Source organism: Trichoderma camerunense (assembly GCF_050948025.1).
Source record: "Trichoderma camerunense strain CBS 138272 chromosome Unknown V8C40scaffold_5, whole genome shotgun sequence".
Lineage (NCBI taxonomy): Eukaryota > Fungi > Ascomycota > Sordariomycetes > Hypocreales > Hypocreaceae > Trichoderma > Trichoderma camerunense.
Window position 1 is genome coordinate 1,810,314 of NW_028145365.1, and position 22,724 is coordinate 1,833,037.

At 50.4% G+C, this 22,724-nt stretch overlaps 9 protein-coding genes across 9 annotated transcripts; 2 read left to right on the forward strand and 7 right to left on the reverse strand.

Moving 5' to 3' along the window:
- Window positions 1-331: 331 nt before the first annotated feature.
- V8C40DRAFT_239888 (uncharacterized protein) lies at window positions 332-2,189 on the forward strand. The gene is made up of 2 exons (XM_083214696.1): window positions 332-1,148; window positions 1,224-2,189. The coding sequence occupies exons 1-2, from the start codon at window positions 470-472 to the stop codon at window positions 2,039-2,041; spliced, it is 1,497 nt and encodes a 498-aa protein (XP_083075816.1). The 5' UTR covers window positions 332-469; the 3' UTR covers window positions 2,042-2,189.
- A 200-nt stretch (window positions 2,190-2,389) lies between these two features.
- Window positions 2,390-3,950, reverse strand: V8C40DRAFT_181602 (Rab family GTPase SEC4). Its single transcript, XM_083211735.1, has 3 exons — window positions 3,733-3,950; window positions 3,312-3,579; window positions 2,390-3,073 (listed from the first exon to the last, which is right to left on the reverse strand). Exons 1-3 carry the CDS (start codon window positions 3,769-3,771, stop codon window positions 2,760-2,762), a joined length of 621 nt encoding a protein of 206 aa, XP_083075817.1. The 5' UTR covers window positions 3,772-3,950; the 3' UTR covers window positions 2,390-2,759.
- A 2,027-nt stretch (window positions 3,951-5,977) lies between these two features.
- Window positions 5,978-8,090, reverse strand: V8C40DRAFT_239892 (glycosyl hydrolase family 61-domain-containing protein). The gene is made up of 2 exons (XM_083214697.1): window positions 7,186-8,090; window positions 5,978-7,126 (listed from the first exon to the last, which is right to left on the reverse strand). The coding sequence occupies exons 1-2, from the start codon at window positions 7,370-7,372 to the stop codon at window positions 6,201-6,203; spliced, it is 1,113 nt and encodes a 370-aa protein (XP_083075818.1). The 5' UTR covers window positions 7,373-8,090; the 3' UTR covers window positions 5,978-6,200.
- Window positions 8,071-9,177, reverse strand: V8C40DRAFT_239895 (chaperonin 10-like protein). The gene is made up of 4 exons (XM_083214698.1): window positions 9,100-9,177; window positions 8,663-8,887; window positions 8,525-8,583; window positions 8,071-8,470 (listed from the first exon to the last, which is right to left on the reverse strand). Exons 1-4 carry the CDS (start codon window positions 9,100-9,102, stop codon window positions 8,446-8,448), a joined length of 312 nt encoding a protein of 103 aa, XP_083075819.1. The 5' UTR covers window positions 9,103-9,177; the 3' UTR covers window positions 8,071-8,445.
- Window positions 9,178-9,504: 327 nt separating this feature from the next.
- V8C40DRAFT_239900 (serine/threonine protein kinase NPR1) lies at window positions 9,505-13,411 on the reverse strand (the record flags this gene model as incomplete). The annotated part of the gene is made up of 4 exons (XM_083214699.1): window positions 12,920-13,411; window positions 12,396-12,781; window positions 10,711-12,034; window positions 9,505-10,642 (listed from the first exon to the last, which is right to left on the reverse strand). Coding segments are annotated over exons 1-4 (2,385 nt in total), but the record flags the coding sequence as incomplete, so codon positions are not given.
- Window positions 13,412-16,285: 2,874 nt separating this feature from the next.
- On the reverse strand, window positions 16,286-17,542 carry V8C40DRAFT_273891 (uncharacterized protein; the record flags this gene model as incomplete). The annotated part of the gene is made up of 2 exons (XM_083220547.1): window positions 16,286-17,211; window positions 17,263-17,542. 2 exons carry the CDS (start codon window positions 17,540-17,542, stop codon window positions 16,286-16,288), a joined length of 1,206 nt encoding a protein of 401 aa, XP_083075821.1.
- A 640-nt stretch (window positions 17,543-18,182) lies between these two features.
- V8C40DRAFT_181718 (mitochondrial 54S ribosomal protein uL11m) lies at window positions 18,183-19,053 on the reverse strand. The gene is made up of 2 exons (XM_083211736.1): window positions 18,770-19,053; window positions 18,183-18,686 (listed from the first exon to the last, which is right to left on the reverse strand). Exons 1-2 carry the CDS (start codon window positions 18,905-18,907, stop codon window positions 18,351-18,353), a joined length of 474 nt encoding a protein of 157 aa, XP_083075822.1. The 5' UTR covers window positions 18,908-19,053; the 3' UTR covers window positions 18,183-18,350.
- A 63-nt stretch (window positions 19,054-19,116) lies between these two features.
- V8C40DRAFT_239906 (ribosome biosynthesis protein KRR1) lies at window positions 19,117-20,517 on the forward strand. Its single transcript, XM_083214700.1, has one exon. It carries the CDS (start codon window positions 19,313-19,315, stop codon window positions 20,273-20,275), a length of 963 nt encoding a protein of 320 aa, XP_083075823.1. The 5' UTR covers window positions 19,117-19,312; the 3' UTR covers window positions 20,276-20,517.
- On the reverse strand, window positions 20,359-21,788 carry V8C40DRAFT_239907 (uncharacterized protein). Its single transcript, XM_083214701.1, has 2 exons — window positions 20,683-21,788; window positions 20,359-20,613 (listed from the first exon to the last, which is right to left on the reverse strand). The coding sequence occupies exons 1-2, from the start codon at window positions 21,480-21,482 to the stop codon at window positions 20,604-20,606; spliced, it is 810 nt and encodes a 269-aa protein (XP_083075824.1). The 5' UTR covers window positions 21,483-21,788; the 3' UTR covers window positions 20,359-20,603.
- Window positions 21,789-22,724: the final 936 nt, after the last annotated feature.

The following is a 22,724-nucleotide window of genomic DNA, read 5'->3' on the forward strand; positions in this document are numbered from 1 at the left end:
GGACCCTCTAAGAATTTTCCTCTTTAGTAACCGTAGTGCAGTGTACTTGCAGTTGTGGGAGTTAAGTGTACTTGTACACCTTCTAAGAGATAAAGTAGTTGGCAGTTTCTTCTATTATGATAACTTTGGTAGATGTGTAGGAAATGATAAGGAAGCCTGGTAAATATAAATAATTCTATATTGAATTCAACTTTATAAATTGTTGCAATAAAACTTGTTCTGATCGCATCTTGATCAAATCCCCTGCTCTAAGATCTCCTGCGAGGATCGCCAATTCGATGTACCCACTACCTGTCTCGCACTAGCAAAAGGTATTCCGTACCTTGCCCGACGTCATTGCAAAAGAAAAGCCATAAACTCCAAAACTCCAAATCGTCCATCCACCATTCTTCTCCAGTTAGCATCCCGCCTTCTTGTCTTTCTCTGTTTGGAGCAGCTCAATGCGCCCTCTCTCTGGCAATCTGCCTGGATGATCTGCCCTCGATGGACACCTCGAGCGACAGCGACACTCGCTAATCTCGGCGACAGCTCGAGGCAATGCTCCTCTCGCCATGTTCTTCGTCCAAGCAAAGATGCAGCTTCGAGGCTAAGACGCGGGTTCAGCACAATTGGAGGGGGCAACGGAGATGGTGGTTCAGACTCACCGCCTCGCGAAACGTCGCAATCCTTGAATAACACCCAACGAACATCTCGTCCCACGGCGGCGTCCACATCAGGATCTACCTCCAATCCACTAACGAGACGGCGGACATGGACACCAGCGACCTCTGCAGCTGATGCTGCCGGTCTGAATCGGCGGCTGCGCGACCAACCAAACACTGGCGAAGCTCGACGACCTCACGTGGGCGGAAGAGACCAAGGTGGCAGTAGTGTGGAAGACGAATCTCAAGGTACGCCTCACCTAGAGTGGCCACAGCTGCAAAGAAGAGCAAGAGAAGGGAAACAATACGGGCATGCATGGAATTCCGGTATCACCGTTCCAAAGAATCCTTTCTCTCGACGACAAAGCATACAAAACCCACGAGGCGCCAAGGAATCGTCATTTGTCATGCTCATAATCGACGGCATGTCGCCCAACCTCAACGCTGCGGACTTTTACCGTATAACGCCAAACGATCTCTCTGATTGGCAGAGCGTCATCAAGAAAGGTTATTATTACTATTCACATCCTCTCTTTTTGTTTTCTTAATCACAAATCGTCTAACTCGCTCTCTATCCTCTAGTCCAGCAACAACGCAAGGTGGACACCCTCGAACCGCTCGGCCGCTACTGGGTCACCTTTAGCTCAGGCGAGGCTGCCGCCTCCTACCGTGATAGACTTGTTCGCCTTCACAAGCTTAACGGTTTCAAGCTCCGGTCTGCAAGTGGCTTATGGGAAAGCAGCGTCCCGTCCTCCCTCAAAGTTTCCCTCGCATCGCCATCGGCAGCAGCAGCAGCGGCAGCCGAAACTAGCGATGCCCTCACCTCAGACACACCGAGCACAGAAACCCTGGTGGACCTTGTCAACACTTTTACCATTGCGCCAGGCTCTCAAGCTATAGTGCCTATACAGCGCAGAAAGGTTTCTCTTTTACGGCCGTGGACGGATCGTCTAGCAGGGCTAGTCGAAAACCTCGGGTACGGGGAGCGGCCCCCGACGTTGATGGTGGACATTTATCCACCCACTTTGACTGCCCAGGAGTTTCACCAGTTCATCCGTCGAGATGGGCAAAACCAAGGCCTCCGGTGGCAAGTCTCTCTGCCTCAGCATCTTAAAACGAGCGGCTCGGAGCGAGGGTCGGCGAAGACGAATATTACGAGAGAGATTAGTTGGGATGATGAGATGGATGAGCAAGAGGGGGAGGAGGACAAGCAGCGAAATACGCCTTTTAGGCGTAATGACCGTGAGACATTGGAAAAGCTCAAGGGACGGTTCATACTCGCGTGCGCCGATGAGACAGAGGCACGGCGGTTTCAGCAGAGCTGGAACCGTAGAACGCTCACAACAACGCAGCCAGAGCCGGCAAGGTACTTGGTTCATGCATCAATAATAAAGTGGTAGTTATCTCCTCCGTCTACTATCACATCCTATCTCATCTCATTGCCATCACTCGCGCCACATCGTGATTGCTACCGCATGCTTTCCCCATCATTGTTCTTCGTGACTGCATCTCAAATTATGAATCCTCCAATGTTGTGGACGCTTTCCTGCCTCTCATCTCCCAGATCTTCTTTCTTCTCCGCTCTATTGCGACACTTGTCACTTCTGTCCATTCACTCTTTTTTATCTTTGCCACATGCCAGACTCCAAAGCGAAAACAACAGCACGGCCCTCTCTCTGGCCGCTACAGGAATAGTCAATGACACAGTAGCAGTAATAATTTTTTTTTTGTATTAAAACCCAAATTAATAGAAAAATGAAACGAGAGAGAAAAGGACAACGAAAAAGGGAAAAACGGAAAGGGGAAAAAGAAGACCGCAAGAACTCCGAACCATAATTGCTCTCTCTAAGGGGGATAGGTAGGGGGATTTGGATTGAAGGTCGTCGAGTTAGTTTGTAAGGAAGTTTTTTCTTTTTCAAAGTCAAGGAACTCTCATGACCCTCATATCCGAAATGTCATTACTGGCACAAAGCTGATAAACTGCAGGCCTCATAAAACAGCTCGTATGTCTTGATCGCGTTGCGCTGCCGTCTCCATTATATCATACGTCAAATACACTGTCAAATCAACGTCGTGCCTCGCGTTTTGCGCGTGCAGCATACAACAGTTGGACCCATTTTAGCAGCACTTGCCACTGGCAGCCTCGCTCTTCTCGCCAACATTGACACCTGATGAGGTACCAACGTCAGTCTTCTGGTTGTCGATGAGACGCTTCTTGATGTCGGCAGCCAGGCTGTAAAAGGCCTGGTCAATGTTGATGTTGCTCTTGGCGGAGACTTCGAGGAAAGGAATTCCGAGCTCGTCAGCCAGTGCCTGGCCCTGTTCCGTGGATACAACGCGCTTATCCTCCCAGTCGCACTTGTTGCCGATCAGGATCTTGTTGACGCCTTCGGTGGCGTGCTGCTCCACGTTTTGGAACCAGGTACGAATGTCTATTGGGAAAAAGTTACACATGTCAGCCATGGCCTAACAACTCCACTTTTGTTTGGTCTTGATATTTCTTGAGCGCTGTAGCAAACAATTGCTCCGAGGCGGGCACCCGTTTGAACGTGGCCACAGAACTGAGGTGGTCTGGCGGGCCCAACTTCAAGAAATGGAAAGTCGGGTAGATGGAGAGCAGGAGAAACGATGCAAGGCGGTGAGCAGGGTGGGGAGGGGGGTTTGACATACTCTGGAATGATCGCTCGTCGGTGACATCGTATACCAGCAGAATGCCCATGGCACCACGGTAGTAGGCAGTGGTGATGGTGCGGAATCGCTCCTGGCCGGCGGTATCCCAGATCTGCAGCTTGACTCGCTTGCCATCCAGCTCAATCGTCCTGATCTTGAAGTCGATGCCGATAGTGGTGATGAAGGACGGAGTGAAGGAGTCTTCACTGAATCGCAACAGACAGCATGACTTTCCAACACCGGAATCACCAATCAGAAGGAGCTTGATCTAATGAGGACATGTTCGGTTAGCATCTCGTTCGTCCTCGTTCAGAAATTGTAGCGTGATTGCCTCGTCGTCGACGATGCCATGTGATTGGAGCCGCGCTTAGTGGCCCGAGGGTGGGGGAGCGAAAGGGGGGAAGAATGAATTAAGTCGTACCAGAAAGTCGTAGTTGCGATTGCTAGGCATGGCGGGCATTTTGGGCAAAATGTAGTCCTGATTAAGGGGGTTCGAGGTGGTGCAAAGGTCGACTCGAAAACGACGGTTGTTGCGAGACGAAGTGGCGGAGAGGCGGGAAAGGTAGAGGCGGAAAACTAAAGAAGCGTCCGGGCCGTGACAAGGACAGAGAAAGCAATGACAAGCCCCCCAAAAGGTGCAAAAAAGGTGCTTCTCGTCGAGATAACTCGCGAATATGTACAGAGTACAGTTGCTACACGGGTTGGCGGCAGATCCGGAGAAGGGCTCAGCACCAGCGGTATTGCAGCGAGGCGGGAGTTCAGGTTTGGTGATGCCGGAGCAACAAGAGGGGCTCTAGACTGAACAAGACGCGGGCAGGATGTCAAGACGCAGACGAGGAGCGGTGCGCTGGCAGAAGGCGGGCGCAATTGAGCGAAGCTGGCGATGCAGGTGGCAGAAGCCGGAGAGAGGTTTCAGTTCAGGCCCGTCGGTGAAGGTTGCAGAATCGAGGTTCTGGCATCTGGACAGCTGGAAGCGGTCGGGACACTTGGCCGAGATGCACGTCCGGCGTTGGTGCATACGTAAACTGGCCTAGCGCATGTACCTTTTTGCGGCGAGAAGCACTGGCAAGGTACCGATGGGTCGAGGGGGGCCCTTCTGGGGGGAGGGGGGGCCGCCGCTGGACTGGGCTGATGTTTAGTGGGATGGCCACCTAAAACCCGCTGGAGACCTTCTGAAGCCTCAATCAATCAACCTGAATCGATAAAAGGTTGCATGCATGGATGGTTGATTATGCGGTGTCCAAGTCATGCATCAAGCTTCGTGTTTACGAGTACCATAGAAAGGTACCCGGTGCGTTATATGTGCACACAAGTACATTTAGCCATTGCGAGATAATTTTCGCAGGGTCTATAATAACCTACTATAGCCAAGGCAGTAGCCAAACGCTCGGCAATCTACGCACGATCCCTTTGGACCAGGCATCGAGATAATCGCTGCTAGCAAAGGTACATCCCGTTACAGCGGTCCTCTGAATACCAGCACCACGAGCCCAGCGAGTCGCAGGCGCACATGGTCCTGGCCATGAACTAATAATCATCAGCCCTTTGTATCCTTTTATGGGACTCGTCTTCCTTGTAATCTTTGCAAGCAGTTTGGAATCCCCGCCGCCGTCAGTTGCTAGAGGCCAGGCTTAGGCAGGGTGGGACAAGTTGCATACTTGGACATGCAGAGTCCCAAGTCCTGCCCCTTACATGTAACCGTTGAAACAACCTCCTTGGCCCGTACATGACAAGTACCTCGTACTCCCATTCTCGGTAACTGGTCCCTGCATTCGCAAGAGGGGCCGCTGACATTGGCTGAATTTTTTCCCAGGCGGACGAGCAAAATGTGACCTCTGGCACGAGGCTTGTCTTTTTTCCTGTTTTCTACTTGGTCCGATGATTTCAAGTGCCACGCCAGTGGAAGACGTCATCGGTCGGTGTTTGGTTAAGGTAGAGCGTCGTCCCGGGTTGGTGCGCTCCGAATTGGATGCGATTGACGGGTACGAGTACGGTATGGGTATATACGTGTATCCGGAGGCTTGGTTAATCCAGCCCCGCCACCTCGTTGGCAGAGGAGAGCTGTATGTAGGCTAGGTAAGTCAAACCACATACTAGTCGGCCACCCAGTCTAATCGGCCACCCTTTTACACCAAAAACCCAGGTTTTTAAAAATTCATAATTAATTCTATAAAAAATATATCAACTTAAAAATTATATTATATAAAAATATTTATAAAATAAAACCTATTTTAAATTCTTTTATTATATATGAGCTTTATTTATATACTAAAATATTAAAATTAACAATATTAAGGGATCTGTTAGTATTTATATATAATTTATATATAAATCTTAACAAAATATAATATTTAGTATTTAATAATATAAAATAAAAAACTAAAAAGTAAATAGTATTCCTATTTCATTTACTATTAAATAATACTATACTTTAATTTTAGTTATTTTTATTTATTAGTATATAAGTTACTATTCATACTGTGCTACCTCATATAAATTTGTATGAGAGGTGGCCGAATTCCCCGTGTGGCCGATTAGTATGTGGTCTGACTTACTCCTTCGATGTGCCTGGACTGGATACGAGTCGGCATGTGAAGGGAGCAGGACTGCAAGCATGTATACTTGATAATCACTAATCACAGTGTATTCTACTTGGCATATAATCACGATGTCCAAAATTGTTTGAGTATACCGAGCAATGCTAATGCTATACGGTCCGTTGACTGAGATTGAGGCTATCAGAGGGCCAGCCTCCTAAACCTGACCAAAGGATATCGACAATGAAGCAAATACCTACATATAACAAGAAATGAAAAAGAACCAAACCGCCACGCAAATGTCCAAAAAGTTCCAAAAAGTTCCAAAAATTCCAACAAGCTCATCAACTCTCTACTCTTTCTGTTCAAACACATCATTCCACATCGCCGGAATCTCTCCTGGTACCGGCGCTTCAATCTCCTTCTCAGTGAATTCTATGGGCCCAACGAACTCGCCATCCTCGCACAGCTTGTTCAGCTTCTCGCAGTAATCACTCCATCGGTCGCAATTGGCCTGTCCAACCGTCTGCGCACTCGGCCTGCACTCCTCGCTCTGCGCAAAGCATCCCCTGACGCCAGTCCAGCATTCGTCCTCGGTCGAGTACGGCGGGACAGCTTTGGCGCACCAGTTTGCGCTCTTGAGGACGCAATCGTCGGGGATGACGCCTGCAGTCTGAAGCATTGGATCTGGTGTAGGAATCTCGGCGGCCTTCTCCTTGTCGACTTTGGGGATGTACACCTTTGGGCCGGGAATTGGATATGGCGGCAGGTCATTCTGATAAATATCATATTTGAGGCCGGGTGTAGAGAGATCAACATATCCAGGGATGCTCGTGAGATGCTCCTGGGGCACATCCAGAGGGCCCTGGACATCGCTGTTGAGAAAGATTTGTGCACAGCCTAGGAAATACTGCGGATCGTCGCGATGGACGGCCCAGTGCAAGGCCACGATCTCAGGCCGCACAATGTAGTACCCCGAAGGCAGCCCCTGAGGAAGATTGACAGAGAGCAGGCCGTTGTTCTCGACGAGTCGGTCAACGCACCATTTTTTGGTCACAGGGTTGTAGCCGTCTTCCCAGATTTTGAACCAACCGTCACCAGCGGCGCTCTCTGTGAACATATCGTCGACTTTTTTGATGTATACGGCACAGGGACCAAGATGGCCCGGGTCGATGCTGCCGGGCGCCTGAGCATCTGGCCATTGACGCCATTCAAACGTGAGAAGAGACCCTTTATTTGCAGGGCAGATGAATGACACGGCTTGAATGCCGTCGCGACCTGTAGCATGATGATCAACGGCTGTTCTCTGCACTAAATAAGAGAGGAGCAATTCTAACCACAAACCATGTCCTCCGAGGTGATGGGGTGGATTGGATTGGTGGCAGTCTCGCCATCAGAGGGCGTGCGAACGCAAGTACCATCTCCTTGATTCTTTCGGTCAATAAAGAGAGTTGTAAAAGAAGTATGAGCACTTGCCATAGAGGCAAGGCTCAGCAACAAGAGGCCAGCAATACAACACTTCATGATGAGAATGCCAATTTCAACCTAGGAGTTGTGGAACTGATTTGCTGGACAAAGAGGAGTGGCACAGGGGGGGCAGCGTACTGATATAACTGAAAGACGATGGCAGTAAACAAATGATGGCAGTAAACAAATGATGGCGAAGAACAAAGAAAGATAGTCTCCGAAAAGGGGTAAACACGGCGCCTACCTCGTACCAAGCCATAGTTTGTTGGTCTCAACTCAAAGTTTCTCTCCCCCTTGATGGCTCGTGCAGCCACCCGCCGAGGCTTGGAGAGTTTATATGCTGCCCTGATAATGCACCACGTCTCACCAGTCGTTTAGATTAGCTTTCCTTGGCCCAACGGCCGTGAAAGAAATCATGTCTTGGCAGGGTGGCGAACAGCAGTCTTGAAACCAATATCTCATACTGAAACCAAGTAAACTGACTGCAACGAGGCTTTCGTTGGGTTGCACCGTTTGGTCGGCGCTTGTGTATGTCACTGTATGACACCACTCGGTTGGCACCCCGAGCGAGATAAACTTCCCGGCAAAGTATTAACGAAGCTTGCGGCAGATCCCGGAGATAGGGCCATCAATAAGAACTGCAGATCCAATGGATATAGTTTTATCGTTAAATGAAGGGCTCGTATCTCTGCTCGTGGAGGACCTACACGCGCACATTAAGCCCCTATTCACCGTCAATCATATCGCAATCACGCCGTAGCCAGAGCCAAGATAAACCGTTAAAAAAAGCATAACTATCATGAGTGGAGATTTCGTATCAAAGAAACGCCGACAGCCTCCGCGATAATCACTCACAAAACGCACATCACACCGCTCATGGTATAGATGGCTTTCAGTCTATGCCAAATGTCTCTTATTTTCTTCCCCTATCTTCCCCTCTCCAAGGGAAACCTCCGCCTCAGAGTACATGAAGTCGCTATATCCTTAAAAAAATTTGTGATGTAAAGAGTTTAGGTTTTTGGAATTGTTCATTTGTCTTTTTTATAATTTCCTTTCCATTCGTATGGTACACAGTATATAGTACACTCGTCATGACGTCGGGTATTATTGCTTTTGCTTTTTCTTCTTTTTCACTCGTTGATCTTGGCGAGAATTCTGCGTCTTATTAGCAACGTTTACCATAGATAACATTCGTAGGACAAGACTCACTCGCTGTCACGGAACAGCTGGTATTCCTCCTCACCGGACTTGACAGCCGCGCCACCAAACTAAAAATGCCCAAGTCAGCCAAAGAATTCTTTATCATCACCATATCCCTGGTCCAAGAGTTGCTGATTAAGTTCATACCGCAGGAAGCAGAACACGGTCACCGACAGCCACGCCCATGGGGATGCGCTTGCCATCGCGGTCCAGACCACCGGGTCCGACGGCAAGGACCTTGGCCTCGTTGAGCTTCTCGACGCTCGACTCGGGCAGGAAGATGCCGCTGGCGGTCTTGGCCTCGGCCTTGACGCGCTGGACAAGCACGCGGTCCAGGAGAGGAGCGAGGTTGCGGATGGATCGGATGGCAGACTATGGTTTGGTTGCCGTACGTTAGCGAATTGCTTTCTTACACTTGTTCCTATGCCCCAATGACGATAGTGACAGCTCCCAAAATGTTACATATAGGTTCATGCGTATATATGTAAGTCATCCGGCGGTAGGGTGGGGTGTGTTTGGTAATTATTAAAACCATAGCACGAAGAAGCAGACTTTGCGGGAGGGGACACAAGTAATTGACATACCATTGTGAATGGATGGGTAGGTAGTTGAAAATGAGGTCGTGAAGCCTGCAATTGGTGTTACTGATGGATGGAGAAGAAGAAAAAAAGGCGGATGAGCTGGAGCAGCGGTTCGGATCGGCAACAAATGCTCTTTCTCTTCGAACGGCTTCCAGAATCTAGCAGCTGCTTAGCCGGCAACAATTTTTTTTTTCTCCCTCCCGCCGTGTCGGTTCGGGATTTCCCCTCTTCCGAGGCCTCTGCTCCGCGATAGCTTCAGGTAGCTCCAAGCGCCAACCCCGCCATTCTATGCCGAATCCGGAGCTCCAGGGCTCTCGGCCCGAGCCAACAAGCTGATAAGGCGGTGCAGTTCGAGATGAGGGATTCGAGATATTTAAGTTACTGGATATACCGGATATACTGGATAGGTCTTTGGTGACATCTTGTTCCATTGAAAACTATTTGGAGGTAGATTATGTCCTAAAATGTACCAACATGAAGTTACGAAGAAAGAAAAAAAAAAAAAAAAAAACAGACGCCGTCTATCCCCCCTTTGGCCCTCAACCGCCAACCCCCCAATCACCTGTAAATGGTATGCCACTATGTAAAGTTATATAACCCTGAGGTTGAAATTGATCTGCTATTAAAGATATTGCATACCCCCGCGCGCACCTGATTGAGAATCCAACACTGCATCGCATCTTTCTGTCATGGGCCCCTCTTGAAAACTACGTGGTATTGTGCAATTTCATCCTGAGTAAATCCAAAACGCCAAATCAAATGATGGAATGAAAATAACCAGAAAGAGAAAAAAAGAAAAGGAGGGGGAGGGAGACAGAAAGAATGACGGGTTGATAAGTGAGAGAGTAAAATGTTTGTGTGGAAATGACAAAGAAGGATGAAAAAGAAAGGGTCAAAACCGCCACAAAGTTCGCAGCTTATGCCTTCTTCGGAGCCGGTGGCTGAGAGTTTGGCGGCTCCAGAATATGCTTGTGGTCAGCAGCGGGCATCACGTCTCCGTTATCCACTTGCTGGCAGATGACCGTGTCTGCCACCCACGGCTCTTTCAAAATCTCACCCATCCTAGCACGAGTTTTGGGATTGATGTCCAGCATGCGATGAATGATGTGCCGACTTTCTCGGGGGAGCAAACGAAGAATTCTCCAAGGACCTCGGATGACCTCCTTTTTGTCGGTTGTAACGTTGACGCCGGGGATTGGGAGCTTTTCCTGCTCGGGTGGAGGGGTATCAGTAGAATCCTGCCTCTTGTGCGTGTGGTTGTTGTGAGCCGTCGGGCCGTCGTCAGGTAGGAATTCTCGAGCAGCCACAGACGACAGGTCGTTGGTAGACTTGGGTCGCAGCAGCTTGCCAGGGTCGTGTCCAGGAGTTGGGCTGGCCGCGAAGAGCTTGTACGAGTTGTCCGTCATGCGGGGAATCTTCCAAGGGAAACGGCGCAAGGTCATGCAGCAGAAGATGATGGCGAGAGACCAGATATCGACCTCCTCGGCATTGTACTCTTTGGCGTCGTACACCTCGGGAGCAAGGTAGGGGTCGGAACCAACAATACCTATATCAGCTTTGTTAGTACTGGAGAGCAGGGGAGGAGAGGGTATATAAAAAATGAAAATGACTCACCCTTTGCTGGGACAGAACCGCTCTCAAAGGGATACTTGAAGACATGGGCACTACCAAAGTCAATAATCTTCATGATGCCCTTGTCGCTGACAACCACATTGTCGAGCTTCAAGTCCCGATGCGCAAGACCCATGCTGTGCAGGTAGGTGACGCCGTTGAGGATCTGCAAGAAACTGCACCGAATCTCTTCGCGCGACATCTTGCCAGTCATGACAATGGCGAAGAGGTCAAAGGGAGCATACTCCATCACCTCGAACCAGCGTCCCTTTTCCTGCAGGATATCCAGCGTCTCGATAACGTTGCCATGGTGGAGAGTCGATCCAACGCAGAACTCGGCAGTGACTTTTTTGTTGTATTCCCTCTCCGTTTCATACGTGTGGCGTGCTCGAAACTCCTTGACGGCGAAGACGGTGCCATCTTCCGTTCGACGCATGAGCCTGACGGACCCACCGGCACCGGACCCCAATACCTTGCCGAGTTTGCCGTACTTTGACGTCAGGCCGTGGTCGTCGCCAAAAGGCAGCTGTTGGGTGGAGCGGCTGGCCTGACTGGACTTGGACGATGACTTGATGGATGATGGTGATACGTCCCGCTTTTTGTGGTGGCCAGATTTTCGGAAGAATCGCTTCAGATCGGACATGGAACCGGTTGCCGCATGGCCGTGGGCCCCATCGTTGGATCCGGAATCGTCGCTCTGCTTGGACTGCTGCGTGTACATTCCCAAGCTTGTTTTGGATGACGTGGGAGACGTCCCATGCTTCTTCTTCCTAGAAAAGACAAATCGCGGGTCGACTGAATGACGGGTGGGGTGCTGCAGCTGAGGAGGCCGGCGGCCTTTGGCATAGGGATCGTTGGCGTCGCCTCCAGGTGCCATTGGCTTGGAGTAGTAGTACGATGCCGCGCTTCTGGAGGGGCTTGATTCACGAGAGACCGGGACAGAGCTTGGCCCGACAGAAAACATGTCCTGTCGATGGGCCCTAGACTCTCCGCGCTGCTCATCGGTGGACGAGGCCCTCGACATGGCGTGGTCCGAGGATGCTGGTCGATGAGTGAGAACCTTGCGATCAGCAGTGCGAGTAAGAGCCTTATCGGTGGAAGTGGACGGCTGCGGAGTAATGAGGTGAGAATCATTGACGGCAGAGGTGGGAGCACTGGTTACGGCGCTTTCTTTATTTAACCTCTTTTCGGGATCTGATCCAGCGGGCGTCAAAGGAGGAGAGGCCAAGGCCGAAAGCCGGGGGCTCCCATGGGGAGACTGCCAACCCGATGAGTTTGGCGTTGGGAGTCTCGTGGAGTCATTTGAGGCATCTTCACGGGAATTGACCTGATGGAAGGCGTCGCGGTTAGCCACTGAATGGGGCAGGGTTGACAAGTAGAGAAGCACAGGCGATGATGACGAAGGGATGCTGAGCCTCGGGGTGGCCGGGGGCTCAGGGAGATGAATCGGGGTTGCAAACATTCGGGGCGCTGATTAGATGCATGCACGCATCCGCTATTACTTGACGGGTGCAAACCGATGCTTATATCAAGACAGCGAGACAAAACAAACGGGCAAAGGAGAGGAGGGCAAAAGAGTAGAAAGAATAGAAACAAAACAAACGAGCAAACAAAACAAATACTAGCTTGTCAAAGACAAAAGTGGCCATTCTTGAACACGGGATGGAGAAAAACAATGGAGCTCTTACCCTTGACGCAGGCAAAGAAAAGGCCTCGAAACCAAAAGTGCTCATCCGGCGCTCCTGCAGGGGTAATCCATGATTCATGGACTTCTGGAAAGCTTTGATTTGGTCGGCGGCAACTTCATTGAAGGTATCGAAGCGGTCTGAGGTGTTTGTCGTCGTCTTCAGGGAGGCCGGAGCGGCGGGCTGCGCAACAAGAGGAGCCGCTGGCTCAATCTCCTCCACGGCGGAGGAGAAGCGGACAGAGGCCGGACCATCGTGAGGTTTGCTGCCGGAGCTCTCCTTGGACGGCGATCGAGAGACTTTATCGGACGAAGCAACAGCTCCAGAATCGGCAGCAGCAGCAGCAGTAGCAGTGGCAGCATTACCAGTACCAGCGGCAGAAGTATCGTCTGTTTGAAGGCAGAATTGGGATAAGGTTAGCAAAACACATCTTTTTCGTTATCGCCAAATTCAATCAATGCGAATCGGTGGGGGGAGGGCGTTTGAGGCGTCTCAGCGGATGCACCGGACACGCAGAGGAAACTTACAGGCAGCGGCTTCCTGCTGGAAGGGCGCCTTTTGAGGCTCTGACGACGCCATGGAGCAGGTCGGGAGTACAAAGCCTTGTCTCTTGTTTGCCCGCAAAAGTGAAGCAACGCACGACGATCCCAGAGGCAACGAAGCAGGACCTTGTGGGAGTCAAGTTTTGAGGGCCGGGGCGGGTAGCGCAGCGCAGCCCGTGGCCTAGCGAACGCTTTTTTTTGCTCGACTCGATTTCGGTTGCGCGATGATGGAAAAGAATGGCCGATGGTGGGGCTGCTTGGCTTTGGGGATTCCGGGCCACTGCAATGTACAGGTACTGGTACTGGTACAGCGCGGAGTCCGTACCCTCGGAGGTATCGCCGCCAACGGCCTGTACCTGCAAAATACGGGGGGAGCCTGCAGGGAGGCGCGGTGACGAGCGGTATGGCGAGGTACTTTGGCCGAACGGGGCGTGATACCTGACAGAGGTGCTGCGTCACCGGTACAGGTACTGCGCTGGGTGCTTGGAGCGGCCACATGCTTTTCGCAGGATGTGAAGGGCACATCAGCCGCAGAGGCGGTCACGGGAGAAAAGTACTGCGAGGTATCCAAAGCTGGTTGCTGTTTATGGCTGTTGCTTCACAAGCAAATGTTCCCAAAGAGGACAATGTCGTTTGGCGTTTGTCATTCCCAAGATGCCCACTGCATCTTTCAACGTTTGTAAGCCGTCCATGCACAAGTACAGTCACTTGCTGTACAGCCTCCCCCTTTGAGAGTCCCCCTCGTCTTGTTGTTTATTATAGGCATCAAGTACAGGTACTGTCCAACTCCAGCAACAAGGGGTCCCCTAAGCACATTGAAATTTGGGCAGCGGCTTTTACGACACTCCGCGCAGGAACCCCGAGCAGCCGTACCTTTTCCCCTCTTTTGAGGTACCGCCGTGTTCGCCTCAGCTGGAACTTTAGACCCGCGAGAAGCGCACCAATACAGATGGCTAGGCCCCACGATACATTCTGTGGCGGTACCTCTCTGACGGGCAGCGCGGCAAAGGTACAAGGAGGTACAAAGAGCCAAGGGCTCATCGCCGATGCCGTTAGCCAAATCTACAGTACGGGCTGTCTGTTCCTTCGAGGCGCAATCTAGAAAATTCCCCCATCCTTGCCATTGTCACTCTATCGGATACGATGCCCTGTGGTTACAGCTCCCGGGAGTTGCGGAATCGTTCAAGCGCCACGCTGGCCAGATTCTAGCTGCGCGGCTCTCGGATGCACGTCCATCAACCAACCTAGGTTCGATCAATCAATTCGGGTATCGTGAAGGCGTCGATGCCTTACCTCACCTTATCCAAAGCACAACATGCCTCGGCACCGAGCTTCTGTGCTTATTCCGCATCGTACCGTATTAGTGCTATTCCCTGCGTGACTGCGACTTACCTGTCTAGGGAATCGACCTGATGCTTGCAGTCATTTGGCCCTTGTATGGAGTCCTGAGCAAGTATTACCCACCCCACGGATGGTCTGTGACCCGCGTCTGGGTCCTATCAATGAGGCTTTCCGTGAATGGATACGGGAACAAGCACGTCCAAGTGTTGCCGCGGCCGTGATTGGCGACCGGGGTAGCGGCTGATTCACTCCCGCCTTCATGATGTGTCTCTGTACAGCATTTCAGGGCAACAGGTGTCCTCTCTCCTCCCTCCACTGGCCCATCTCGTTCGATGTGATGTGATGACTCCTACAAGAGGTCACGGTCTGCTTTGTAATCTGCTGCAAGAATATCTCGCATAGACCTACACCGAGGGCACTGGCACTAGCTGGGCAACTAGGCAAACAAGAAGCTCGAAATGGGTTGCTGCATTCAGCTGTTCCTTTGGCTAGTCTCACTGAGTTGCATTGAGCCAACACAACTTAAGACGGATCATAGGACCAGTTATCCGGAACTTGGATGGTAGTATTCATCAAATTGGCGCACATAGGTACTCAAGTCGGCCCGTCGCAGCAGGGGCCGAATCAATCAATGGACAAATACGGCGTCCCATCCCTGACTGTACATGTGCAGGTAGTGACCCAGTTGGTTTTGTGTCACGGTATCAGGATGTAAGTACGCACTTCGTATGTACATACACGAATACAGTCCGTTTGCTTTTTGCCTCTCCCGATCGACATCCCAGACGGCCCCACAGGTGGACATGCTCCTAACTGGTGGCAATCAAAATCTGCCGGCATATTTTCATATTTTTTTTTTTCTTTGCAAGTCTGTAGTTTCCCGCCTGTCTAGGCATTGACCAAACGCACTCAATTCTCATCATTTTTTTCGGAACTGAATTCTGGGCTTTCGGGATCGCCGTGTATCCGTAAAATATGTAGCTGTCACCATCCCCATCCCCCTTCTCGCCACCCAACAAACAAACAAACAAGACGAAGGGGAAGAAAATTCTTTCTCGCATTAGCCCGACAGCTGAATCATTTGCATGCTTAAACGGCATGCTTCAATAACAGGATTTGCTATCTCTTAGTAGCAATGCCGAGCTCTGTTGCAGAACGTACGAGCCTCATTCGGCATCAATTCGCTATTCTCAAGATAATTGAACCCTGCATGGCCATCTTGGTTTTCTTTTCCGTGACAAGCCCGTCTCCAAGTGGGGCCTCGATCGCCACTTGAGCTTGATCTCCCTCCCATGTAACATGATCTTCCTCTAGCCAGCTTCCAAAGATGCTATCGAACATTAGCCGAGAGCGGAAAACGAGGACTAATTTGTAAGCGGCGGGCAACCAAGCAACGTCCATCCACTCATGAAGAGCGATGGTGAATGATGGTCTTTGACTGCCAAGTGCTAGTTGTGAGAACTCTTGCGGTGGATATATACACGAAGTATATATATAGAAACAACTTGAAACGGCTTTTGTTCTTCAATGGCGATCATCTCGATACATGCTTCCCCACACTGTGGATTAAGCTTGGATGTGTCATCCTCGCGATGGTTGAGTTTCTAAATACAGACCACCGTTGAGTGTATGTGGTCCACCATCTACCAACAGAAGTTCCTCAGTTGTATCCATAGTCCCACCGTTCAGTATTTTTCGATCAGGTTGATGGCTCCCATTGACGAAAATCTGATGTCAATCTGCGGATTCCCATTCAAAGCTATCCAGGTAGGCATAAAGCCTCTTGTTTCACCGTCACCATGAATATAGATAATGTAACAATATTGATTTACCTTGTGCTTTATTGACTAACTGGCAAAATCATCAACATTGGCCATTCTTTGACTGTAAAAAAGTCCTGTGCGTAAGAGATACGGCAATAGAAGCAGCTCCCCAGTGTAGAGGCATGCCAACTGCTGCCAACACTTCATATAAATAAACCCACATGGATATTGCTAGCCCACGACCGTATTATATGCTCAGCAGCTTGAACGACATTCCCATATCTTCCAGCCGCTCTTCCATGTACTGCATCACTGTACGCAGCCCAGCATTGCCGCCACGGCACGCACCGCTCTCGATGTGAGCAACAAGCCCGCTAATTGTTGAAAACTTCTTCATGCTCGGCTTGGATTTCCCAGAGTTTCCTTGAAATAGAATTGAAGGACAGTGAAAAATCTTGGACATGTGAGCAGGTGATTGCATGTGCTGCTCGAGAGCTTTTCTTCCATTGAAGCGCCGTAGGCTGTTAGGACAGAGGGGGCAAAGATAAATGCCGTCCGCGGGCAATTCTGTACAGTCACTATCCGTATCAGATAAATCGAATCCAGTAAAATCCCTTCCGACAAGGCTCATGAAGTCCATCTGACTGCTACTAGGCGTCAGCATGACACCCTCGCCTGAATCTGTGCTTGGCGTCATGATCCCGGAGCTGCTCAAGTCTGGCTCGTTCTCCAGGCTAGCCCAGCCCAAGGATTCAAAGCTGCCGTCGGAACTGGTGATGAGATGCTCCCTATCGTGCATGAGCACCAGCCTGTTGAGTTTCTGCCGGTTCATGCCCGACCGACAAGTGCCATTCTCCATGTGGGCAACTAGAGCTGAAGGGCTCCGGAAATGGGCATTGCACTCCACGCCACAAATTTTGCCCGCCATGCAAGTCAAATTGCTAATTGGACGATGAATGACAGAATCCAGATGCTGCTGTAAAGCTTTGACATTCTTAAAAGTACGATTGCATTCTTTGCATTCTCTGTCTTCTTTGGCTTCTTTTCTTTTCTGTGGCTTTGCGACGGGCGTCCCGTGGTCTTTAGCTCCTAGGTGGTCAAGTAGAGATTTCTCACTCCTGAAGCCCTTGTTACAGTCACAGCAACGAAACTCAGTGGCGTGTCCCGTAGCTCCTAGGTGATCGAGGAGAGATTTCTCACTCTTGAAGCCCTTGTTACAGTCACGGCAACGAAACTCAGTGGCGTGTCCCGTTGCTTGAACATGTTGGTTCGAAGCAGCTCGGCTTTCAAATACTGCGCTACAATCGTTGCAGCGCCATTGCATGTCTTTGAATGGATTTTCCCAACATGTCGCTTGAAAAGCCTGATGTTCCTTCAAAGATTCGACCGAGGCCAGACATTTGTTGCAGCGACGGCAAATAAATCGAGATTTAGCCTTTCTATGCTGTTTCAAGTCTGTTTCGCTGCGGAAAGGGCGACCGCATGTGCACTCCAAGGTTGGCATTGTGCGCTTTGTCGTGCTCGTCGTATTCTGAGATGGAGTTGGTGCTGGTCACAGGGCTATGGTTTGAAGTGAGCAATGTTGGACGGAGGGCTGGGTAGACGCTGCTGTTTTAGGCTTCAATGTGCGGGAGGCCTACAAACTGAAGGAATGTTTTCGGCCGGACAGCGATATTTTAACATCCATTGATGAACCTTGTCGCTCTCTTAGGCGCGCGCCGTGGCTTTGGACAAGCCACAAATAGAACAAACTTCAGTGTAGGGATGGATCCTTTTAAAGAAGGTATTTTCGTACAGATGCGAGTGAGCCCTGTTCAGGCATCGATGCTTCCAGCAAATCGGATGACGCGATGTCAGGCGGCCGGTACGCGGCCTGCAGTCCTACGGCTGGAGGCGAGTCTCAATGGCGAGGCTCACAAACAACAGCCGTCCCGTTCGGATTCCAGGCAGCCGTTGCGATTTGTTGGATTGTGTTGACTGCCGCTCTGATTGGTGGTGATGCTTTGTTGTTGGACAAGAATTGATACATCAAGTTAGTACCTCGTTTCGAATTCACGTGCCAAATGAGGAGTAAGGCAGACAGACAAGAGGGAAGGTGGGAAAGAGGGAAGGAAGCCTCGAGTCGGAGGAAAAAAGAAGCCGAATATCTATTGTATGTCTTGTTCGAACCTTGATCGTACATCTCGACGCAGTCCCGCAATACCTGCTATGTTATACACATCGTTGCTCCCAACCCCGCCTGTTTTGATATGCCGATATCACAAAACCCATCATCAAACGCCATTCTTTCTGTTCTTTGTTCCTTGGTATCGTTACGCCACCACATTAATTCCTATTGATTTGCACTGGAAAATGATAGACCGGCATAGCCCCTCCAGCGACAGGCCAGACAGTCTAAGCTCCGATTGCTTGATTTTTGCGATTTCGTAGATGTGCTTTAAGCTGATGGTACCGACCGTCTCATGCCCAGGCTTGCTGACGCCTTTTCTGTTTCCCTTCTTGCCGGTTGGCGCTCCCACTGCATTGAGCAGCAGCCATGATGTCTGCGGTGTTCTGACGTCAAACGTAAAGGACCGATCAGGTCGAACCGTGACCCGGCATGGCATGGGTGTACCAGGGACGATGTGTGCTGTTCTGGCATTGAATTCCTACATCACAGTTAGCCTTGATTCGCCTCAAATACAAAATACCAAATCCATCGAACCCAGCAGCAAAACTTCGAGTGACCGACCTTGCAAAAGTCCATGGATTTGACACCCTTGCTACCAAGCGCGGGACCGACTGGAGGGCTTGGACTGGCCTGACCAGCTCCCACAATCAGTTTGACGATGGTGTCCACGCCGGCGGCAGCGCCCTTTGCTTTCGACATAGTTGGATTGGATTTGCAGGAGGCGGAATGCTGGAGTTTCGGCGATGCGCAATATCGTCTCGTGCTCACGATGGAGATTTTGTAAATCTTGAAGCAACTTGCATCTTGCTGCCACCATTGGCCAGGCACTATGACCAAAGCAATCTAGTGCCGTATTGGAGATCCACCAATTTCTTTATCTTATCGATAGCCCATGGGAAGGCCGCCAAAATTTTTGGAAGCAGAGAATCCATCATTTCTCTGACAGCCATATCCTCTACATCTCCATTTCACAAACTTCACAATACATCCATATATCACAAGGCGCATCCGGTATAGTGCTGTACCATAGCGCTGTATTGAATTCCAAACGCAAGCCAATCGAAAGATTAGCCACACGCACATCCAACTTGACATACACACACGATGCCGTCCACACACAAGAAAGAAAAGCCTTGGGATACCGACGATATCGACAAGTGGAAGATTGATACATTTACTGCAAAGGACAATGCGGGCGGCACATTTACCGAGGAGTCATCATTCGTCACGCTGTTCCCCAAGTACCGCGAAGTCTATCTGAAAGAAGCATGGCCGTTAATTACCAAGGCGCTGGAGAAGCACGGCATTGCCTGCACATTGGATCTCGTCGAGGGTTCAATGACAGTCAAGACAACAAGAAAAACATTTGATCCTGCTGCAATCTTGAACGCGCGTGACCTCATCAAGCTGCTGGCACGAAGCGTCCCTGCTCCCCAGGCTGTGAAAATCCTAGACGACGGCGTCGCGTGCGACATCATCAAGATCCGAAACCTGGTACGAAACAAGGAACGATTCGTTAAGCGCCGTCAGCGAATTCTGGGGCCCAATGGCTCTACGCTCAAGGCACTCGAGCTTCTGACGGAGACCTATATCCTCGTCCACGGCAACACAGTGTCGGCCATGGGGCCTTACAAGGGACTGAAAGAGCTGCGGAGGGTGATTGAGGACTGCATGAACAACATTCATCCCATCTACCACATCAAGGAGCTCATGATCAAGCGTGAGCTAGCTAAGGACCCCGAGCTGGCCAACGAAAGCTGGGATCGCTTCCTGCCAAACTTCAAGAAGAAGACACTGAGCAAGAGACGCGTGCCGCTCAACGTTACAGACAAGACCAAGAAGGTCTACACGCCATTCCCGCCGGCGCCTGAGAAGAGCAAGGTCGATAAGCAGATTGAGAGTGGCGAGTACTTCCTTAGCAAGGAGGCCAAGGACAGGGCGGCCCTCAGCGACCGCAAGGAGAAGCAGAAGCAGGCAAAGGACGATAGGGCAAAGGAGCGGGCGGCGGAATTCGTGCCTCCAGAAGAGGACAGGCCCAAAAAGAAGCGGAAGAAGAGCTCTGAGTAAGGTGGCTAGCCTAGCTTTGATACACCAGGTGTTGGGACGGTTAAGAGCGTTTGTTTATCTATTTACGGAGAAAAAAAAAGAACCTGCAATAATGTCCATGGGACATTTAACAAGGGCCATTACAACAAGAGCGTCTCGTTCTTCTGAGCCTGTAGGCACTGATAGTGCAGTGTGAACATGGCCTCTTTTACAGTGCTTCATACTATAGGTTTGAGTGTATAATACAAAGATATTTGTTCAAGATGTACCTAGGTTTCATCATATAGTTTATTATAATGGTCGTGACTTTGCCTTATTGAATTCCCACGTTTCCTACTTCCTTACCTCTCTATCCCTCTCTTCATCTGCTGTCAGCCTTTTCCGTCTCCCCATCTTTCATTGTCTTTTTCGTCCCTGGGCTCACTTACAGCTTTGGAGAGGCGGCCTCGGAATCAAACTCAACTACCAGCTTGCCAAACTGCTTTCCTTCGTCCATTTCTTGGAACAGCTCGTTGAGAGCGTCAAGGTTCCCAAGACCCTTGATCGTCTTGCTAATAACCGGCTTAATCTTCTTTTCCTTGACAAACGCAACCATGTCCTTGAATTCCTGCTTTGATCCCATTGTAGTGCCCTTGAGCTCAACGTTGGCCAGCACAGCCTGCATCAGCCAGTCCATCTTGGGAGACACCGTCATGCCGTACTGGGAGATAACACCGCCGGGCTTGAGGAGGCGGACGGTCTTGGAGACGAGCTTGCCTCCAGCGCCATCAATCACAGCATCGAGATAAGGGCGGTCTTTGGGAAGCAGAGCAGCCAGGTCCTTTTCCCACGCTTCATTCCTGTAGTTAATGCCTCCCTTTGCGCCCAGAGCCTTGGCTTGCTCAAGCTTGACCGGATCGCTAGACGAGACGTAAACATTGCTTCCAAAGGCAACGGCAAACTGGAGAACAGAGAGCGCAACGCCACCGCCGATTCCCGTCACCAGGATGTTGCTCCCCGGAAAGGCGGCGCCGCTCTTGGTCACCAGCGCTCTCCATCCCGTCAGTCCTACCAGCGGCAACGCGGCACCTTCGCCCGGCGAAAGGTGCTCCGGAGCCGGCTCAACCTCGTCTTCGGGCACGACGATGTAGTCCTGTCCCGTTCCGGCTTCTGTAATCTTGCTGCTGCCAATGACGGCAAACTTGCGGGGGTCTTCGGGTCCGGCAGGGTTGGATTCCCATCCTCGCATGGGTGTCAACAGCACAGGCTTGTGGAGCAATTCCTTGCGAGTGACGTTGGGCCCGACCTCGACGACGGTTCCATAGCCGTCGGCAAATAGTGGTGAGGTGAAGGAGATGGCAGGGTATTGGTGGCGGCGGATGAAGAGGTCTCTGTGGTTGAGGGCCGCGGCGGAGATGCGGACGAGGAGCTGACCAGGCCCAGGAGTAGGCTTGGGAACCTCTTTGATTTGGATGCTATAAGGAATGAAAACGATGAGCCTTTGATACTTTGGAATGGTGGGATTGAGTGAGTTGATGGAGAGAGTGTTTGAAACTCACGGATAGTAGACTTCTCCAGGCTTACCGCCTTCGATTTGCTTTAAAGTGAGAACTCGCGGCATGGTGGGGGTTGTGTTTAGTTGCGCGAGATTCAAACTGAGTCTTTTCTCTCTTCTCTGTCTCTTGAAAATTAATTGGTACAAACAATTCGTCGCGAAATTCAATTGACTCTCCCTCATGCAGAACACAATGCTTGTTATACCTAGTAGTGTGCACCTTGACAACTTTATAGCCAAACAAATGGGCGGGAACAATTCCCCCTTGTAGCGCTCACTCACTTATACCAGCACCTAAACAGTAGCAAATTGCCTATTATGACATCAACCCCGCCACGACTCATTGCGTTGACCTCGGTTACAGCTTCGCTGCATTTGTCATCCTCAGCCATCAAGAAGAGTTTAATCTTCATCGACACGTTCCTTTGGCTTGCTTGATATTCAATTAGAGCGGTAATGGGAATATCAACTGCGATTATCGGCCGATTTGCCGTGGTGCCGAGAAGCTTTCTGATTAAAAATTCCTGGGGTAACATACTAAAAGTGCACAACCTGCATTGGCACCCTCCGCTTGTAGAGACAAGACACCATACATGGAAATCTGTGTACCATCTTGCCCCAAGTTGCTGAAAGAAGACTTTATCATCTTGTATTTCTTGCCGACGTAGAGCCTGGACGATAGAGTGCAGTTTCCTTCAGGTGTCAGATAGGTACCTAACGTTCCCTGTGCGATACGTACCTTGGTATCTGTATCTCGTACACGTGGCTCTTGATTGCTTCTCCTCTCTCCCTCTCGAACGTGTGTCCCCCTCAATGGACAAAATCATATCTCCATCTCATTGCAAAGCTAAACTGCATCTTCATGCAAACCACGGGAATAACAAGAAGTTTTGCCCGTGTCGACGAAGCCCACATAATTAATGACCGCTTGCAGTG

Coding starts and splice junctions, on each gene's coding strand:
- V8C40DRAFT_239888 (XM_083214696.1), top strand. CDS start 470: ATGATCTGCCCTCGATGGACACCTCGAGCGACAGCGACACTCGCTAAT. Junction 1,149..1,223: donor GCAGAGCGTCATCAAGAAAG/GTTATTATTACT, acceptor TCTATCCTCTAG/TCCAGCAACAACGCAAGGTG.
- V8C40DRAFT_239895 (XM_083214698.1), bottom strand. Junction 8,584..8,662: donor ACCGTGTTCTGCTTCCTGCG/GTATGAACTTAA, acceptor GGGCATTTTTAG/TTTGGTGGCGCGGCTGTCAA. Junction 8,471..8,524: donor CAGCTGTTCCGTGACAGCGA/GTGAGTCTTGTC, acceptor AATAAGACGCAG/AATTCTCGCCAAGATCAACG.
- V8C40DRAFT_239892 (XM_083214697.1), bottom strand. CDS start 7,372: ATGAAGTGTTGTATTGCTGGCCTCTTGTTGCTGAGCCTTGCCTCTATG. Junction 7,127..7,185: donor CTCGGAGGACATGGTTTGTG/GTTAGAATTGCT, acceptor ATCATGCTACAG/GTCGCGACGGCATTCAAGCC.
- V8C40DRAFT_239906 (XM_083214700.1), top strand. CDS start 19,313: ATGCCGTCCACACACAAGAAAGAAAAGCCTTGGGATACCGACGATATC.
- V8C40DRAFT_181602 (XM_083211735.1), bottom strand. CDS start 3,771: ATGCCCGCCATGCCTAGCAATCGCAACTACGACTTTCTG. Junction 3,580..3,732: donor ATCGCAACTACGACTTTCTG/GTACGACTTAAT, acceptor TGTCCTCATTAG/ATCAAGCTCCTTCTGATTGG. Junction 3,074..3,311: donor CGACGAGCGATCATTCCAGA/GTATGTCAAACC, acceptor TTTTCCCAATAG/ACATTCGTACCTGGTTCCAA.
- V8C40DRAFT_181718 (XM_083211736.1), bottom strand. CDS start 18,907: ATGTCGAAAGCAAAGGGCGCTGCCGCCGGCGTGGACACCATCGTCAAA. Junction 18,687..18,769: donor AATCCATGGACTTTTGCAAG/GTCGGTCACTCG, acceptor ACTGTGATGTAG/GAATTCAATGCCAGAACAGC.
- V8C40DRAFT_239907 (XM_083214701.1), bottom strand. CDS start 21,482: ATGCGAGGATGGGAATCCAACCCTGCCGGACCCGAAGACCCCCGCAAG.